Source organism: Garra rufa, chromosome 2 (assembly GCF_049309525.1).
Source record: "Garra rufa chromosome 2, GarRuf1.0, whole genome shotgun sequence".
Lineage (NCBI taxonomy): Eukaryota > Metazoa > Chordata > Actinopteri > Cypriniformes > Cyprinidae > Garra > Garra rufa.
In genome coordinates this window covers 3,082,618-3,102,481 of record NC_133362.1, presented here as the reverse complement: position 1 = coordinate 3,102,481, position 19,864 = coordinate 3,082,618, and the positions used below count along the sequence as shown (strand labels likewise).

The window sequence follows — 19,864 nt, the reverse complement described above, 5'->3', positions numbered from 1 at the left end:
TGGTCTTATCTCGTCTCTGTGCAGCGCATGTGAAGTCTGTGTGATTCTGGTAAATACAGTTAGGGTACGTCTAAAAACTCACATCTCGTTTTCTTCCCTAACTTCAAAATCAACTTAGATCGCTGCAAAAGTACCGACATAGTGTTTACAAAGTGAACATACAAAGAAACTCAAACGCCCTTTACAAAACAAGGTAAAAACAGCATTATAGGACGATTTTGACATTGAAGACATAAACGAGATGGGAGTTTTTAGACATCCCCTAACTGCATTGAACCAGATTATACTGACTACACATTAACTGCGCAGAGATGAGACAAGACAAGCATTTGAGGCTAAAAAGTATATAAATTGTCAATTTGTTTAGAAAATAACCGATTGTTTCGCTAGATAAGACCCTTCCTCCTCGACTGGGATCGTTTTGAAGCTGCATTTAAACTGCATTTCCGAAGTTCAAACTTCGGGGCGCCATCCATATCCATTATAAAGAGAGAAATCCTCAAATGTTTTCCTCGAAAAAACTATTTCTTTACAACTGAGGAAAGAAAGACATGAACATCTTGGATGACAAGGGAGTGAGTACATTATCTGTGCATTGTTGTTATGAAAGTGAACTCATCATTTAAAATGTTTAACTTTCGAACCACATATCCAATTTGAATGGTCTAAAAAGTCTCGTTAATGCACAAAGTCTACTCTTTTCATGTTATCGCATGCGTCTCATTCATATTCAGAGGCTCCGGAGTGAGCATGATTACGTCATCACATTTCCTCAGCACTGATTCATCAGATGAAACCAATGCATTCGGTCGTCTGAGCCAAACAGGAACGATTGTTGATGCTTAGTCCCACCCCTGTGTCCAGATTGGTTCAAACTGTCATCTATTCAACCAATAAAAAGGTTTTGGTCTTTTGAACCACCGATTAGCATGTTTCTTTGGAAATCTGAACAAACGCAAAGTGAAAGTTAAGGTCTTGCGTGCATGAAAACAAAGGCAAAATAAGACATTTGCATGACAGCATTCTTTGAAAAAAGCACAGAAATACTCAGGACAGAGCCCTTTGACAAAACACAAACCAAAAACAAGGATGAAACAGCAGTACATATCGGATAAAGCACTGGAGTTTAGGTTTTTGCGTCCCAGTAAAATAGATTCGGACGCAGACTACAGCCAGCAGATCTAACTAATTCTTATAAAGTTTGTACAGATATTTTGTAGTGTTTTTTTTTTTCTGTTGCACTCTGTATATTTCTCTCTCATGGTGTGTAGTTTGTGAATAATTTGGACTGTTTGTATTTCTGTTGCACAAAACAATTTGTGCAGTTGATTTCACTACTTCCTACACTGTTCATGTTTATTGTTCATACTCAGATTAAGAATATATTTATCTGAAAAAGAATGTTTTTTTACTGTATTTTGCTAATCTGCCCTCCAAAGGCAAAGTGCAGTAACTACGCCAACACTGAAACTGAGAAAAATGCCTTTAAAGTTTTTATGCTGGCTAGTCAAACATGCTGACGCTCTCGTTTCTCTAAAATGGGATAAAATTGAACCAGGAGACTTTGCCACAAGACAAAACAGTTGTCACAAAGTCCAATTTAAGCCTTAACTCAATTTTTACCAAATGTGTAGTTACTGTGCTTTGCCTTTGGAGGGCAGTAATATATAACACTGTTTCTGCTATGAGTTTACTCCTGAAACCTTTTTAGACAGGTCTATATTGTCAATCAACTAAACAGGCTGGTTTTTAACTGAAAAGTGCCTATAATAATACGGTTATAAATGGCTATAACCTGCTTGGGGAATGTTTTATATAGACAAAATAGACAAAATTGTATTTGTAAGTGTAAAACATCTAAATAGAAAAAAAAAAAACCTTCAGGAGTTTTTGTTTGAGTACACAGTAAAAACCACCCAATTGTTGCTAGCGTTTTTCCAAAAATTCTGGAAATTCACTAATTTTTAGAGAAAACAAAAGAAAAGTTGTAATTTTAAACCTCTAAAATTAGTTAGACAAAGTATAAGTTCTTATGTTTAGAATTATTTATGACAATTGATGCTGACTGCTAGAATAGGTCTGGGAAAAAAAACAAGAAATGTACAGATGCCTCAGGTGCCCAAAAATGTTCTAGGTCTCTAAAAATTAAATAATGTCTACTGTGAAATCACGTTTTCACACATGGCAACTTTAGATGATTTTTATGGTTTTTCTCAGTGATCAGAGGTCAGTTTGCAGTTGTAATGAGATCAGAAAGCACATTGAGATCATTAGGATTAGTATGATTCACTCGTCTAATGAGCCCCAGTTCAGATGCTGTGGAGAGACTGACCTTTCTGAGCTTCCGGAGCAGTTTGCAGTAGCAGACGATGATCACACCCAACGGAAAGATGAAGCAGGTGGTGAAGAATGTGATGATGAAGGTGTGATCGTGGAAGTTTCCCGAATACCTGTGGAGGAACAAAATTAATGAGCACAAAGATCTGATGAAGAGAAAGCATTCTTGCGTATTTAGAAAAAAAAAAGTACACAGACACACTGCCACTCAAAAGTTTGGGATCAGTAAAACTTGTAATGTTTTTAAAGTAGTCTCTTTTGCTTATAAAGGCTGCATTTATTTGCTCAAAAATACAGAAAAAAATACTGTTATATTGCAAAATGTTCTTACAATATAAAATAATGTTTTTTTATTTTAATATACTTTAAAATATAATTTATTTCTGTGATGCAAAGCTGAATTTTCATCAGCCATTACTCTGGTCTTCAGTGTCACATGATCCTTCAGAAATCATTCAAATATGCCGATTTATTACTCCTATTATAAATGTTGAAAACAGTGCTACTTAATATTTTTTTGGAACCTGTAGGATTCTTTGATGAATAAAAAGTTAAAAAGAACAGCATTTATTCAAACTTTTCTAACAATGTAATCCTTTACGATCACTTTTTATCAATTTAACACATCCTTGCTGAATAAAAAGTATTAATTTCTTTTTAAAGTTTTATCAAAGAGTCACAAAAATATTAAGCAGCACAACTGTTTTCAACACTGATGATAAATCAGAAAGTTATAATTATTTCTAAAGGATCATGTAATGCTAAAGACTGGAGTATTGATGCTAAAAATTCAGCATTGCATCACGAAAATAAATTATATTTTAAAGTATATTAAAATATAAAACCACTATTTTGAATTGCATTAACATTTCACAATATTAGTTTTTTAAATCAATTAAATGTAGCCTTGATGAACAGAAAAGTCTCCTTTAAAAAAAAAAAAAAAAAAAAAACTTGAGCGGAAGGTGTATAGTTGCAATAACTCTTCAATAACTCTATCTTTCAAATTCAGTTCAATCTTTTAAAAATTCCATACATGCTTATTGAAAGCACTGATAAATAATTTCCACACAATTAACAATAAATTGGTTATTATTAAAATGGTTACTAAATGTTACATTTACATTTGTTAATTTAGCAGACACTTTTATCGAAAGCAACTTATATATTTATAGTACACAATTTATATATTGACTGCATTTATTGTTAATTAAATATTGTTATATAGTTAAATATAGTTAGTTTAATTTAATGCATTAAGTCATTATTTTGTAAGTGGTGTTTGTATAAGTAAAAAGTCTGTTTAAATCACCATAGTAAGAGTGTTTGACAGAGTTTTATAATACAGCTCATGGTGAATATGAGATGAGAGAGTGAAAGTCTTATGCAAAGTAAAAAGCAGAAGAAAGGAGGTCATAATGAAGAATGAAGAATGAAGAATGACAGCATAAGCCAGTGACAGAAGCGGGACAAACTAAATATTACAGCTGGAGGTTATTTACCCATTGCTTACACAAACACCAGCACCGCTTACCATTTACAATGACTCTAAAAGGAAACGTGTTTAAAGTCAAGTCAGTTTCGTCAGGTGTTTACATCAATAACACTCAAATGATGACCTGATGTGCCAGTTAGTAAGATATTTTAGTTTTCTGATGATTGTGCAATTCTTTATTATATAACATAATATGTTTACTCTCATTTCATGTATCACATGCAGTCTAATGTGTAATGTGATGTGTATTTTTGACCAACCTACTCTTTTTCAGTCACTAGCCTGCCAGACTAAAACAGAAATAGGAGATATAAACTAAGAATTAGGGGATATAAACTAAGAATTGTGAGATGTAAACTCAGAATTGTGAGATACTGTATAAACTCGGAATTGTGAGATGTAAACTCGGAATTGTGAGATACTGTATAAACTCGGAATTGTGAGATGTAAACTCGGAATTGTGAGATACTGTATAAACTCGGAATTGTGAGATGTAAACTCGGAATTGTGAGATGTAAACTCGGAATTGTGAGATGTAAACTCGGAATTGTGAGATACTGTATAAACTCGGAATTGTGAGATACTGTATAAACTCGGAATTGTGAGATGTAAACTCGGAATTGTGAGATGTAAACTCGGAATTGTGAGATACTGTATAAACTCGGAATTGTGAGATATAAACTCGGAATTGTGAGATGTAAACTCGGAATTGTGAGATACTAACTCGGAATTGTGAGATACTGTATAAACTCGGAATTGTGAGATATAAACTCGGAATTGTGAGATGTAAACTCGGAATTGTGAGATACTGTATAAACTCGGAATTGTGAGATATAAACTCGGAATTGTGAGATGTAAACTCGGAATTGTGAGATGTAAACTCGGAATTGTGAGATACTGTATAAACTCGGAATTGTGAGATACTGTATAAACTCGGAATTGTGAGATGTAAACTCGGAATTGTGAGATATAAACTCGGAATTGTGAGATGTAAACTCGGAATTGTGAGATGTAAACTCGGAATTGTGAGATGTAAACTCGGAATTGTGAGATACTGTATAAACTCGGAATGGTGAGATGTAAACTCGGAATGGTGAGATGTAAACTCGGAATTGTGAGATACTGTATAAACTCGGAATTGTGAGATGTAAACTCGGAATTGTGAGATTCTGAATAAACTCGGAATTGTGAGATGTAAACTCGGAATTGTGAGATGTAAACTCGGAATTGTGAGATGTAAACTCGGAATTGTGAGATGTAAACTCGGAATTGTGAGATACTGTATAAACTCGGAATTGTGAGATATAAACTCGGAATTGTGAGATGTAAACTCGGAATTGTGAGATACTGTATAAACTCGGAATTGTGAGATGTAAACTCGGAATTGTGAGATACTGCATAAACTCGGAATTGTGAGATATAAACTCGGAATTGTGAGATACTGTATAAACTAGGAATTGTGAGATGTAAACTCGGAATGGTGAGATGTAAACTCGGAATTGTGAGATGTAAACTCGGAATGGTGAGATACTGAATAAACTCGGAATTGTGAGATATAAACTCGGAATTGTGAGATGTAAACTCGGAATTGTGAGATGTAAACTCGGAATTGTGAGATGTAAACTCGGAATTGTGAGATGTAAACTCGGAATTGTGAGATGTAAACTCGGAATTGTGAGATGTAAACTCGGAATTGTGAGATACTGTATAAACTCGGAATTGTGAGATGTAAACTCGGAATTGTGAGATGTAAACTCGGAATTGTGAGATGTAAACTCGGAATTGTGAGATACTGTATAAACTCGGAATTGTGAGATATAAACTCGGAATTGTGAGATGTAAACTCGGAATTGTGAGATGTAAACTCGGAATTGTGAGATGTAAACTCGGAATTGTGAGATGTAAACTCGGAATTGTGAGATGTAAACTCGGAATTGTGAGATACTGTATAAACTCGGAATTGTGAGATATAAACTCGGAATTGTGAGATACTGTATAAATTCGGAATTGTGAGATGTAAACTCAGAATGGTGAGATGTAAACTCGGAATGGTGAGATACTGAATAAACTCGGAATTGTGAGATGTAAACTCGGAATTGTGAGATGTAAACTCGGAATTGTGAGATACTGTATAAACTCGGAATTGTGAGATACTGTATAAACTCGGAATTGTGAGATGTAAACTCGGAATTGTGAGATACTGTATAAACTCGGAATTGTGAGATGTAAACTCGGAATTGTGAGATGTAAACTCGGAATTGTGAGATACTGTATAAACTCGGAATTGTGAGATGTAAACTCGGAATTGTGAGATGTAAACTCGGAATTGTGAGATACTGTATAAACTCGGAATTGTGAGATGTAAACTCGGAATGGTGAGATGTAAACTCGGAATTGTGAGATACTGTATAAACTCGGAATTGTGAGATGTAAACTCGGAATTGTGAGATACTGTATAAACTCGGAATTGTGAGATGTAAACTCGGAATTGTGAGATGTAAACTCGGAATTGTGAGATACTGTATAAACTCGGAATTGTGAGATGTAAACTCGGAATTGTGAGATGTAAACTCGGAATTGTGAGATACTGTATAAACTCGGAATTGTGAGATGTAAACTCGGAATGGTGAGATGTAAACTCGGAATGGTGAGATACTGAATAAACTCGGAATTGTGAGATATAAACTCGGAATTGTGAGATGTAAACTCGGAATTGTGAGATGTAAACTCGGAATTGTGAGATGTAAACTCGGAATTGTGAGATACTGTATAAACTCGGAATTGTGAGATACTGTATAAACTCGGAATTGTGAGATACTGTATAAACTCGGAATGGTGAGATGTAAACTCGGAATTGTGAGATACTGTATAAACTCGGAATGGTGAGATGTAAACTCGGAATGGTGAGATACTGAATAAACTCAGAATTGTGAGATGTAAACTCGGAATTGTGAGATGTAAACTCGGAATTGTGAGATGTAAACTCGGAATTGTGAGATGTAAACTCGGAATTGTGATATACTGTATAAACTCGGAATTGTGAGATGTAAACTCGGAATTGTGAGATGTAAACTCGGAATTGTGAGATGTAAACTCGGAATTGTGAGATACTGTATAAACTCGGAATTGTGAGATGTAAACTTGGAATTGTGAGATACTGTATAAACTCGGAATTGTGAGATATAAACTCGGAATTGTGAGATGTAAACTCGGAATTGTGAGATACTGTATAAACTCGGAATTGTGAGATGTAAACTCGGAATTGTGAGATGTAAACTCGGAATTGTGGATGTAAAGTTGGAATTGTGAGATGGAAAAACAGCCACAATTACTTTTTTAACTGTTGGAAATGAAGTTTCAAACTAAAAGCACACAATGTTTGAAGATAGAGATGTCAAAGGTAAAAGAGTTAGAACAAGTAAGAAATCCTGGCAGTGAGTATTTCATTTTGTCAAAATGAATTTACATAAATTAGCTTGCCAGAACTAGGCTGGCATTTATGGATAAAGGGACTAATTAGCAGAGAAGAGACAATAAATCTGTGCTGGTTAATTAGCTGCTGGTTTAGGAAAAGAGTTACACAAGCTCCATCTATTAAACCTACTCATCCAATATTGTGATGTCCCTTACTTGAAAATGAAAAGATTTAAGACAATTATACAAAGAGCCTTCATTTACAGCGTCCTCTCTGATACAAGCCTGAAAGATTTTCCAAGATGAAATTCTGCCTCACAAAATGACAATAATGACCCTAGAAATGGCCATTTACACAATAGACACTGATCAAATCACATTGCCATGCAGAGCTACAGCTGCTTCAGCATCGGTGTCTAAACATCCTGTAGAACACTTCTGCACTGTTTGTTGTGTTAAGATAAACACTTTCTATAAATGGCATGCAGATGAATCAGGAACATGCTTACAAAAATATGTTTTTAAGAACATTTTGCCAGTGTTGGGTGTAATTTAATGACTTTTCCCTTTAATAGATTACTCTAATTTTTTCAGTCATTTTAAGTAGTTCTTTTGTAATTGAACTTAATACCGTGTATAGACTGTAGAACATTTATATACAATACAATAGTGGATTCAACATCACAATTTAAAGTTTAATCTTAAAATGCATGCTTTGCTACATAATACTCCAAAAAAGTTTTAAACATTTTAAAGCATCTCACAATACTCCAAAATGACTTCTCGTTGTACATGAAAAACATCCAGTGTGCTTTTTTTTTGCTTTTTTTTTTTTGAAGGAAGAAATATACACAATACTCCAAAAATGTTCTCAACATTCCAAAGATGTTGTGAGAACATTATTTCTGATTGTACATGAAAAACATCACATTTTTTAAAGGTAAAAAAAAATTGGATGAAAGGTAAAAAAATAAAATAATAATAATTATGCAAATATTAAAGGAATTTTTCTAACATTTTGCTAACCTTAACATTAAGTCATGACATTTTAGTCTTGAATGTTCTCTTAAATTAAATCCTATGAAATTATATTCTTGAACATTCAAATAATATATGAAATACTAATAAATTATTTTTTAAGTGTTTTTCTAATGCACATATTAAGGGACATTCCATTTTATAATGTTCCAAATGTTTTTTCACAATTAAAAATAAATAAATAAATATATATATATATATATATATATATATATTTTTTTTTTTTTTTTTTTTTTATAGAAGCATTCCATTTTATAATTGTATAATATAACATTACATCTCTGAACATTCCAAAACAAGTAGTAAGATTTAAAAACGATTTCAAAGATGAATGTCCAATGAACAATGTATAAGCAGAATATTATCAAAGTCCGGATCTGAACAAATGCTCTATTAACATTACTGGAAGAACACTTTTCATAACCAAAATGACCTGAGAATGTTCCTTGTTAAGTGGGTTTGCAAAGCAAACAGTACTTTGAATTCATGCTGATCTTCTTTAAAGGGCATTTGTCAGACAGTGGTCTGAGAAGACGTGAATGACAGTGACTCTTTCTGATGCATCAAAATTGAGTTTACTTTTATGGAAATGAGCAGCAGTGCAATGCAGTGATTATAAATGAGAGCAGAGCATTAAACTGCTGTTGAGAAGAAACACCTAGTAAAACTACCTAAAGCACAGCAACTGACCTTATCACTGTCTGTGTGGAAACACCTGATGAACAAGCCTTTATCAAACCAACATACACTCAAGCTTACACACATTCAGCTCATATTGATCCTCAGATTTGAAGTGAAGGATAAACTGCTTCATTATTAGCTGAATGGAGTTATTGAGCTGAATTGTCCTCTAGAGATCTACATGTCCAGTGTGCCATTTACAGGTGATGTTAGATAGCATTTAACCTAGATTTAACCCCAGAGCTTTCAGGTCCTGTTGATAGTCTGGTCAGAATTATTGAATGCTTCTGTTTTGTGATTGACGCAAATGTTAAAGTGAACCTGACCGTCTGAAGGTATATAAATGATCTGCATGTAAATGCAGTGTGTTAAGTGGAGAGAAAATGGTTTGACTTTGCAATTCTATTCAGTTCAAAGTAAACAAAACAATTATGGACACCTCAGAAATGGCATGGAAATTTCACAAATAATTACAAAAAAGTAACACTCAAAAGTTTGGGATCAGTAAGATTTTTAATGTTTTTAAAAGAAGTTTCTTTTGCTCTTCAAGGCTGTGTTCATTTGATCAAAATTACTAAATGAAGGTTATATTGTGAAATATTATTATGATGTAAAATTAACGTTTATATCTGTAATTAAAGTTGAATTTTCAGAATCATTACTCCAGTCCTTAGTTTAAAAAATCCTTAGAAATTTAATATTTTAATATTAAAATATAATTTTTTTTAGAACCTCTGATACTTTTTTAGGATTTTTTGATCAATGAAAGGTAAAAAACAGCATTTATTTAAAATAGAAAGGTTTTCTAACAATATGCACTACTGTTCAAAAGTTTGGGGTCTGTAGATTTTTTTCAAAAACATTAATATGTTTATTTTTTATTTTGTTAGAAAAGATTTATATTGGGAGTAAATGCTGCTCTTTTTAACTTGTTTAATTATCAAAGAATCCTGAAAAAACGTTGACAATTCTAATAATAAATCAGCATATTAGAATGATTTCTGAAGGATCATGTAACAGCTTAAGACTGGGGTAACAGCTGATGAAAAAAATCAGCTTTGCATCACAGAAATAAAATATATTTTCAAGTATATTAAAATAAAAACCATTATTTTATATTCTAATAACATTTTGCAATATTACGTTTTTTCTGAATTTAATACTGGAGTAATAGCTGATAAAAAAAAATCAGCTTTGCATCACAGGAATAAATTATATTTTCAAGTATATTAAAAAAACATTATTTTAAATTGTAATAACATTTTGCAAATGTACATTTTTTTCTGTATTTAGGACTGGAGTAACAGCTGAAAAAAATCTGATTTGCATCAAAGAAATAAAATATATTATCAAGTATATTAAAATAAAAAACATTATTTTATATTCTAATAACATTTTGCAATATTACTGATTTTTCTGTATTTAAGACTGAAGTAACAGCTGATAAAAATTCAGCTTTGCATCACAATAAACTATATTTTCAAGTATATTAAAATAAAAATCATTATTTTATATTCTAATAACATTGTGCAATATTACTGATTTTTCTGTATTTAAGACTGAAGTAACAGCTGATAAAAATCCAGCTTTGCATCACAGGAATAAATTATATTTTCAAGTATATTAAAATAAAAAACATTATTTTAAATTGGAATAACATTTTGCAATATTACAGTTTTTTCTGTATTTAAGACTGAAGTAGCAGCTGATAAAAATTCAGCTTTGCATCACGGGAATAAATTATATGTTCAAGTATAATAAAATAAATCCATTATTTTATATTCTAATAACATTTTGCAATATTACAGTGTTTTTTTTAAGACTGAAGTAACAGCTGATAAAAAATTCAGCTTTGCATCACAGAGATAAATTATATTTTAAAATTAAACAGTTATGTTATATTGTAATAACATTTTGCAATATTACAATTATTTCTGTATTTTTGATCAAATAAATGCATAAATATACATACGTGCATACATTTTTTTTTTTTACACAAAGTATGCAAGCATGTATGGGAAGCATTTTAGAAGCTGTAATCGGTCTTTACATCTTAATTTAATTTTGAAAAGCTCCCCCAGAGTGATAAATGAGTGTTGGAGCTCCTCACCAGTTGGGTTCGCAGGTGGTGCCGATCTTGCTGACGGTGTAGCTGCTCCAGCCCAGGACAGGAGGAATGGTCCAGATGAAGGAGAAGGTCCACACAAACAGCAGACCCAGAGCGGCGTGTTTGCCCCGCAGACGGATGTTCCCCAGCGGACGACAGATGACGAAGAAACGCTCGAACGCCAGGACGGCCAGAGACCACAGAGCCACGATTCCTGCAGATTCAGACAGAACCGTTAACAGCAGAACACAGAAGACTGAGCTGCATTATTCAGAAGCACTCATTGCATGAGTTATGGGTCATTTTAGGTGTGTTTTAACTAACATTGTGTACTGAAAACCAGGTGGTGAATTTTCAGACAGGTTCTAGCTGCACATAAGTGGTCTGCGACCAAAAATAAGAAATTCACTGTGTAAATACAGCGGGGGAAAATAAGTATTTGACACAGCATTTTTATCAGTAAGGGTATTTCTAAGTGGGCTATTGACACAAAATTTCCACCAGATGTATCCATCAAGCCAAATATTGAATTCATACAAAGAAATCAGAACATTTAAGTATACAAGTTGAGTCATAATAAATCAAGTGAAATGACACAGGGAATAAGTATTGAACACACTTTATTTAATATTTGTAGAAAAGCCTTTGTTGGTGATTCCAGCTTCTAGACGCCTCTTGTATGGAGAGACCAGTCGTCTGCATCGCTCAGGAGTGATTCTGGCCCATTCTTCCACACAAACGCTCTTTAAATCTTGAAGGTTCCTTGGGCCTCTTTTATGAACTTTGATCTTCAGTTCTCTCCGTAGATTTTCTATGGGATTTAGGTCAGGTGATTGACTGGGCCATTCAAGCAACTTGATTTTCTTTCTTGGAAACCACTTCATTGTTTCCTTGGCCTTGTGTTTGGGATCATCGTCTTGCTGAAATGTCCATCCTCTTTTCATTTTCAGCTTTCTGGTAGATGGCAGATGTACATTTCTCCAGTCATCCTGCTTTCAATAATACGAAGTCTGCCCTCCCTTGCTGAAAAGCAGCCCCAAACCATGATGCTTCCACCCCCAAACTTAACTGTTGGTATGGTGTTCTTGGGGCGGTGTGCAGTGCCATTTCTTCTCCAAACATGGTGTAGAATGACTGCCAAAAAGTTCAATGTTGCTTTCATCTGACCATACTATAGTCTCCCAATAATCCACAAACTTTAACCGAGCCTCAACATGCTTTTTGTTCAGCAATGGAGTCTTGCGTGGTGAGCGTGCATGGATGCCATGGCGGTTCAGTGCATTGCTTATAGTTTTCTTTGAAACAACAGTACCCGCTGATGCAAGGTCTTCCTGAAGTTCTGCCTGAGTGGTTCTTGGCTCTTGGAGAACTCTCCTGATTATTCTTTGGACTCCTCGGACAGGGCTCTTACGTGGAGCACCTGATCGTGGCCGGTTTATGGTGAACTGATGCTCCATTTCCGGATAATGGCCCCCACAGAGCTCACAGGAACATTCAGCATTCTGGAAATGCACCTATAACCATTCCCATTGAAATGCTTGTCAACGATAAGATTACGAAGATCTTGAGAGATTTCTTTTCTTTTACCCAACATGAAGTCTTTCCTGTGTGCCTTCTGGGTAATGAGAAGCCTTTATAGGCCATCAATTAGGACTAAAGCAGCTGATATCAATTAGTACTGATAGGGGACAGGGTTTCTCTCTCAATACTGGCTTTCTATGTCATTTTGCACCTTGTTATCTTCATGTGTTCAATACTCATTCCCTGTGTCATTTCACTTTATTTATTATGACTCAACTTGTATACTTAAATGTTCTGATTTCTTTGTACGAATTCAATATTTGGCTTGATGGATACATCTGGTGGAAATGTTGTGTCAATAGCCCACTTAGAAATACCCTTACTGAGAAAAATGCTGATGTGTCAAATACTTATTTTCCCTGCTGTACGTAAGTTCAGAGTGTGCACTTGCCAATGCACTCCAGAAATCAACAGACGGCTACATTGCTTCTGCTGCAAACAGGTTTTAAATGGAAACTGCATATTCTTGCACTTAATATTCATATTTATGTTATACTAATTGTTCTTTCTGCTTTTGTGCAATAGATTATTTTTCAATATTTTGATTTTGTTGGAGTCCTGCAAATCATTTTCATTTTCACCCGCACTGGCTCATCGAGTTTTGTCCCGCGCCACACTCTGTTGCATCAGGTCCCGCTGGAGTGCAGGTCTCTACTTGCCGGCAACCCAACAAAATAAAATCATGCTAATTTTAAGTTTATGAAAATTTAGCAAAAATCATAATAAAAAGTCAATATAATTTTATTTAAGTTTACAATCAAGTTACTGTATTCTTATTTAGTACTTCCTTTGTATTTTAAAATATAATAGTATTGCAACACTTTATTGTTTGTTTATGGGTCAAAAGACATTAAAATGCCCACGTCAAAACAAATTTACAAAAGCGATATGTTTATAGAAAGCATTAAATGTTAAAGTGTCTACTTTTAAAGTTTCAAATAAGTTTTTGGAAAAAAAAATGTCAAAATTCGTCTGAAGTAATGTTACATTGTTACTCAGAGTTATACAACTCAATATTTATGTAAAAACTCAAACGACATGCTTTTTCAGACGTGCATGTTAAAACAAAAGAATAAGGGAGCATATTCAGTTTTATTGTGTTAAATGAGTAAAGAAATACTGACAAATGAGCAAAAGCTAGGATAGTGGCAAGTTTTTAGAAATGTAGAATTAGAACTAATTAGTATTTGGGGTGAAAGTAATTCATATTTTAATATGTCAAATTTATTTTTGTTGTAAATATGCCTGACAAGATTGACACTGAATGACATTTTAGTGGGTGTCTTCTGTAAATGGGAAAAATTTATGATATTTATGTTTTGCTCAGAAAAACAACATACAAAATGCAATTAAATTAAACAGAAATCTTTTATATTTTTTTGAAAAAAAGAAAAAGAAAAAAAAACACTTAAAGCATTACACTTACTGTTTTTATACTTAAACACTTTTTCCTTTTCGTTCCTTATTTCATTTTTTTTTATAAAATAAGTCCAATGTCCAATTAACAGTTTCTGTATCATCTATGAAATTTGCAACATCAACACTGTTCTCAAAAATGATATTGTTTTCTGTAGAGTTGCTTTTTAGATGAATCAAACTTTTCACAATTTAATTTTGCAACATAGACCGTTATTATTTAACTGAAATGCATTCACATAGACCTGAATTCATGTAATGTATTATATGACTATTGTCTTCTGTAAAGCTGCTTTAAACTGTAGCTGAAGTGAATTCATTTCATAATTGATTAACTTTCCACCATCAACACTATTATTGAACTGAACTGAGTTAACATTTAACAAAATTGAGCTAATAATGACACTATTGTCTTTTTAGTTAAATCAAATTCATTTCATAACTGATTATCTTGCAACTTTTTGCAATTGTTGTTCTATTTGCGTTTTTTTTTTTTAATGTATACAACTATTTAAAATACTATTTAAGATACAACCATTTAAAAATCTAAAAACTGAGGGTGCAAAAATAAAAATTTAAATATTGAGAAAATTTGCTTTTAAAATTGTCCAAATGACATACTTAGCGATGCATATTACTAATCAAAAATTAAGTTTTGATATATTTACGGTAGGACATTTACAAAAATATCTAATGGAACATGATCTTAATATCCTAATGATTTTTAGCATAAAAGAAAATGTATAATTTTGACCCTACAATGTATTTTTGGCTATTGCTACAAACACACCTGTGATACTTAAGACTACTTAAAAGGTTTTGTGCTTCAGGGTCACATTTATTACTGTGAAACTGCTTTAGATAAATCTGTATGGTATAAAAAGAGCTATAAAAAAATTAATGTGACTTAATGCATTGCAGTTCATTTCTCAGAAATTAAAACAAACTGAACAACTACATTAAAAATTAAACTACATTCACCTTGTCTCGTTTAGATTCTGGTGCCAGAAAACTTCCATTTCTTTTATTTATAATCATTTTGGTTGGGTCATTTATTTTAGTTGATTTTATATTAATAGTTTAAGTCTACACTTAATTACCATGAACTAGTTAAATCAAGATCTGAGAGAAAATAAAATATCGAAAGTTGTTTGTGATACGTTAGTCTTAATAGATCAATAACTTGGTGCATTTTATGCATTTAAAAAGTGATGTTTCTATCATAAACTTCAACAACTGCACTAAATATGACCAGATGTTACATAACTGACCATAACTGTGAAATCAATGTACATGCTTTTTTTTTTTTTCAGTGATAATGTTGATGACTTGATGAAAGTTACTTTTCAAATGCATTACAATATTGAGTTACTCTCTAAAAAATTAACTAACAATGTTACTTAGTTACTTTTTATGGAAAGCAATGTGTTACGTTACTTTTGGTTACTTTTTAAATCTGGGCAGGGCTTGCTTGTTTGTTTTTAATATAAAAAGTTCTATTTTTGGCAAATGTGAAAGCCTTTTTCACCAAAAGCCTCAGGCTTAGAGACAGTAAATTGAGGTCTGTACAGTAGACCGCAGAAGAAAAAATGTCAACTCTTCAGCAATAAGAAAAAGGAAAACAAATGTTAGATTATTGTGAGTAATTTTTGCTTATTAGTATGGATGAATTGGACCATCGAAGGTCGGCAGCAAAGACATCGGTTAATAAAATGGGATTAAATAGATTAAGGATATTTATATTATTTAACATATTTAATTATTGCAGGTTTGCTTGAATTTGACCGTTTTTATTCATTTTGAAGAACACTGTATCGTCTTTTTTAGTGAGTGAGATGAATTAATGCATGTTCACATTTATTCTAGAACTAAAGTAACATCTTACAATTTCTCAGCATGGGGACAGGAGAGCTTTTAATCAATAAATGAGGGGGAAAAGTAACTCAGATATTTTCTTGTCAATTCAAAAGCGATGCGTTACTTTTTATTTCCAAACAACATCCTAGAAGCAACTTAACAGAGAAAACCTGTGGGACTTTTTGACTTTCGTGTCTTGCTAAAACATTTACACAACCAGCTGCATTAAAACAGAACATGCAGGCATAGAGAATAAATAGCAATTAACCTTAAAGAGAATCAATCACAGCTGCTTAGCCAAATTTAGTTTAAATGTGGCTCTGCATCAGATGAATGGCAAATACTGACACCTGCAGGTGTTTAACAGATGTGAGAGCAGATGTTCATCTGGGTTATTGTTTACAGTAGCAAACAGTCTTCACACGCACATCAACTACAGCTAATGACTTTGCATGCAAACTTATATACTGTGTTCGTTTTATTAGATTACATTTTATTTTGAGTTTGACTGAGGTCCCAGAGACCAGAAAGGAAGAAAGAAATGTTATTGTTAATAATAATAATAATAATAATAATAAGTTTATACTGTTTTTTGCATTTGTGTTTGTTAATATAACTTCTAAAACTTTAATTATAAAATAATAATTAAAAAAATAATAATATTATGGTTTAAAAATTTAAATTGACCTAATTCCTCAAAATTTCCCTGATTTAATAAAGTTCCTCTGATCTAATTAAATCCCATTAGACAGACACTGAAGTTATAAATCTATGTTGAATCACTAAGTAGACATTTTTTATAAATTAATATAAATTAAAAAAATATTTTGATATAATATCAATTGAATTAATATAAAGTTATACATGTAAATATTTTCAAAATATATATGATATGAGTGTATTCATATAAATGTACACAGTAGACATGAGGACTAATAAAAATAAATAAATAAATAAATAAAAAGTAAACACATATATATTTGTAGCAACAGCCAAAAATACTTTATATGGGTCAAAATTATTTTTTAAGTTTCTTGTATGCAAAAAAATCATTAAGATATTAAGTTTCATTATTAGTTCCATTAATATTTTTTTAATTTCCTACTGTAAATATATCAAAACTTAATTTTTGATTAGTAATATGCATTTCTAAGAACTTCATTTGGACAACTTTAAAGGCGATTCTCTCAATATTTAGATTTTTTTGCACCCTCAGATTGCAGAATTTTTAAACAGTTGCATCTCAGCCAAATATTGTCCTATCCTAACATACTACACATCAGTTTTCAGATATATAAATCTCACTTTCTCAAAAAACCTTATGACTGGTTTTGTGGTCCAGGACTCTTAAAAATAAAGGTGCTTTAAAAGGTTCTTCAAGCGATGCCATAGAAGAACCATTTTTGGTTCCACAAAGAACCATTCAGTCAAAGGTTCTTTAAAGAACCATCTCTTTCTTACTTTTTTATAATCTGAAGAACCTTCTTTCGCCACAAGGAACCTTTTGTGAAACAAGGTTCTTTATGGAACCATTTAGACAAAAAAGTACTACTATGGCATCGTGAAGCACCTTTATTTTTAAGAGTGAGGGTCACATATAATATATAAACAAAAACTGTTATTTCAAATGCGATTAATCGTTTTAAGGGCAGACACTGCAGGCAAAAATGCTGTTTTTTCATACGCCTGTCAAGTTTGAGATTTGGGGCTTTTTGGTTTTTCATAAAGTGTTTTTTCAGACTATAGTGGAAAGAAAACACCCAAAAGACACTGTTAAGTCTTTCTTTTATAGCACTTTATTTATTTGTGTCAATAGATTTCAATTACAATCCATATTTTTAAAGGCCAAGAGTTTTTTCTCCTACACTGAGCCATAAATCTCCACTTCAGTAGCACTTACACACATCAAACTTCACATTTGTATTCCTGTCTATATCCTGAAGGGTTTTACAGTGGGATTAGTTCAGATAGAATTTGCTTGATTTTATACAACATTTTTTTTCTTTAAAATTTTTTTTAAAAAATATAGTGTTTCCTGTCTGTTCTAAATCTTTTCTGAATTCTGTCATGACAAAATGAGATCCCAACCAGAGTTTTAAAACTGACTTCATCCAGTGTTTAGATTTTTGTACTAGAAAAGTGTATGCAAATTAGCGCATATTTCATTAAATAATGCTCATTTGCATATTTAAACCACATTTTAGAAAACTTGCAATGCAAAAAATGTTTGCAGTTATCGATTTAATCAATCAACTGGGTAAGTAAGGTCATAAGTGGCCCCCACAGCACTTTTTATTTTTGTTTCCTAGGATTTTTAAAACACAGAAAGATGTCATTTACGCAAGCGATCAAGCTGAAAGTGTGATTAAGAAAAATCACATGAACATGATCAAAGTTCTAATGCAAACTTTTGACTCACCAAAAAAGGTGACTGCAAATCCCTCCAAAACACAAGCCCATCTCCCCAAGAAGAAATAGCCGTGGTAGTTAGTCGCAAAACTTATCATCCCTCCAGTCAGCGACACCAGAAAGTCCGCCAGAGACAGATTGACGATGATATAATTAAGCGGCTGTCTGAGCTGCTTGAACCTGAAGGTGACCAGCATCACGGTGAAGTTCTCGCCCAGAGACACCGCGGTCACCACGAACATCAGCGCCGCCAGGACTTTATAGTTCCAGGGCGCGACGGACGTGAGCGGTCCCGAGAACGGATCCTCGGTGAACGAGACGCCATTCACCGCCACTTCAAACGACTCCATCGCTTCAAACGAGTCAAATCGAGCAGCGAAGTCCTGCTAAATCTGGAGAAAGTCCGCGTGCATCTTAATCCAGAGTGTTTAGGGATTCTTTCTGCGTCCTGTGTCTCTACATTAACATCATAATCCACGTCTAGCGGAGTTTTTGAGCGTGTTTCGTGCTCCACAATCTAAAAGTGCTGACTTTCTCTTGCTGGATGGGGTTTATATAGGGTATCATCACAGCTCAGGGTCAACCACGTAACTGCGCCTTCATCATCATCATCATCATCATCATCATCATCACTTATGGGGAGAAGTCCAGTCAGTGCGCCTCAGCCTGAAGGAATCACTCGCTCCAAGCTTGCGTTTAGAAGATATATTCATAACTTCATCCATTCGGCTTTACGCGCAAGCGTCTCGTGCGTAATTCTGGTGAAAGGTCGACGCGCGCATTGCCGCAAACTCCCCTCATTGAGCGCGCAAACGGCGACTTTGCATTAGAAATGGCACTGCTAACCTGTCGATTGTCTTTCTCAGTCCTTCTCTGCGGAATGAGTGGAGTGTGTGGAGAGGATCGATGTCGGAGACCCAGGAGAGCCGCTCTGATTCATCACACACTCCAGCTGGTCCGCTGGACGCGAGCGCGCTGCATTAGTGCGGGTCAATACAGTGCATCATCCCACTGCACAGAAACCCTGGTCGCAATCTCACGACAAGAGTTACGCATTATGATGAGACTTCGTTAAAATAATGGATTCTACGGTTTAATTACGCAAACATGCAAAATAAGTTTTAAACAGAAATGGACTCGAAAAGTCAGATCTACTGTAACGCTGGCTGTTGCACGGAAGACTGCATTGAATAGGGGACGGTTGCAACATGGCTTATTTCTTCAAGCAGGAATAAGATAGAGAGATGATATTCATACTGCACATGCTTCATTGGCCCCTCATTCTTCCTGGAAGAAATCAGCCACATGTGAGCATTCCTTCTACAAAAAAAAAAATCAATCAATTTCATGGTAAAAAAAAATATTTTTTGTAAAGATGAGATTTTTGGTCATAGGTTGTTTGTGTGACGCATTGTAAAAACATAACATTCTAATCAGTGCATTCTGAGCTTCTAGTGTTTGTCAATGATATTGTGTCTAGCTAATATACCAATTTTATCATGACTATCACTGTAGACACACTGTTGCAA

At 33.5% G+C, this 19,864-nt stretch overlaps 1 protein-coding gene across 1 annotated transcript in view; it reads right to left on the bottom strand.

Annotated features, from left to right (window-relative positions):
- LOC141326090 (opsin-VA) overlaps positions 1–18,775 on the bottom strand; it is a 35,573-nt gene extending 16,798 nt beyond the window's left edge. The window contains exons 1-3 of the mRNA XM_073834787.1: positions 18,346–18,775; positions 11,076–11,286; positions 2,333–2,450 (exon numbers count right to left, since the gene is read on the bottom strand). Coding sequence (XP_073690888.1) covers positions 2,333–2,450; positions 11,076–11,286; positions 18,346–18,685 — 669 coding nt within the window. The 5' untranslated portion in view covers positions 18,686–18,775. The remainder of the gene's footprint in view (positions 1–2,332; positions 2,451–11,075; positions 11,287–18,345) is intronic.
- Between the last annotated feature and the right edge of the window lie 1,089 nt (positions 18,776–19,864).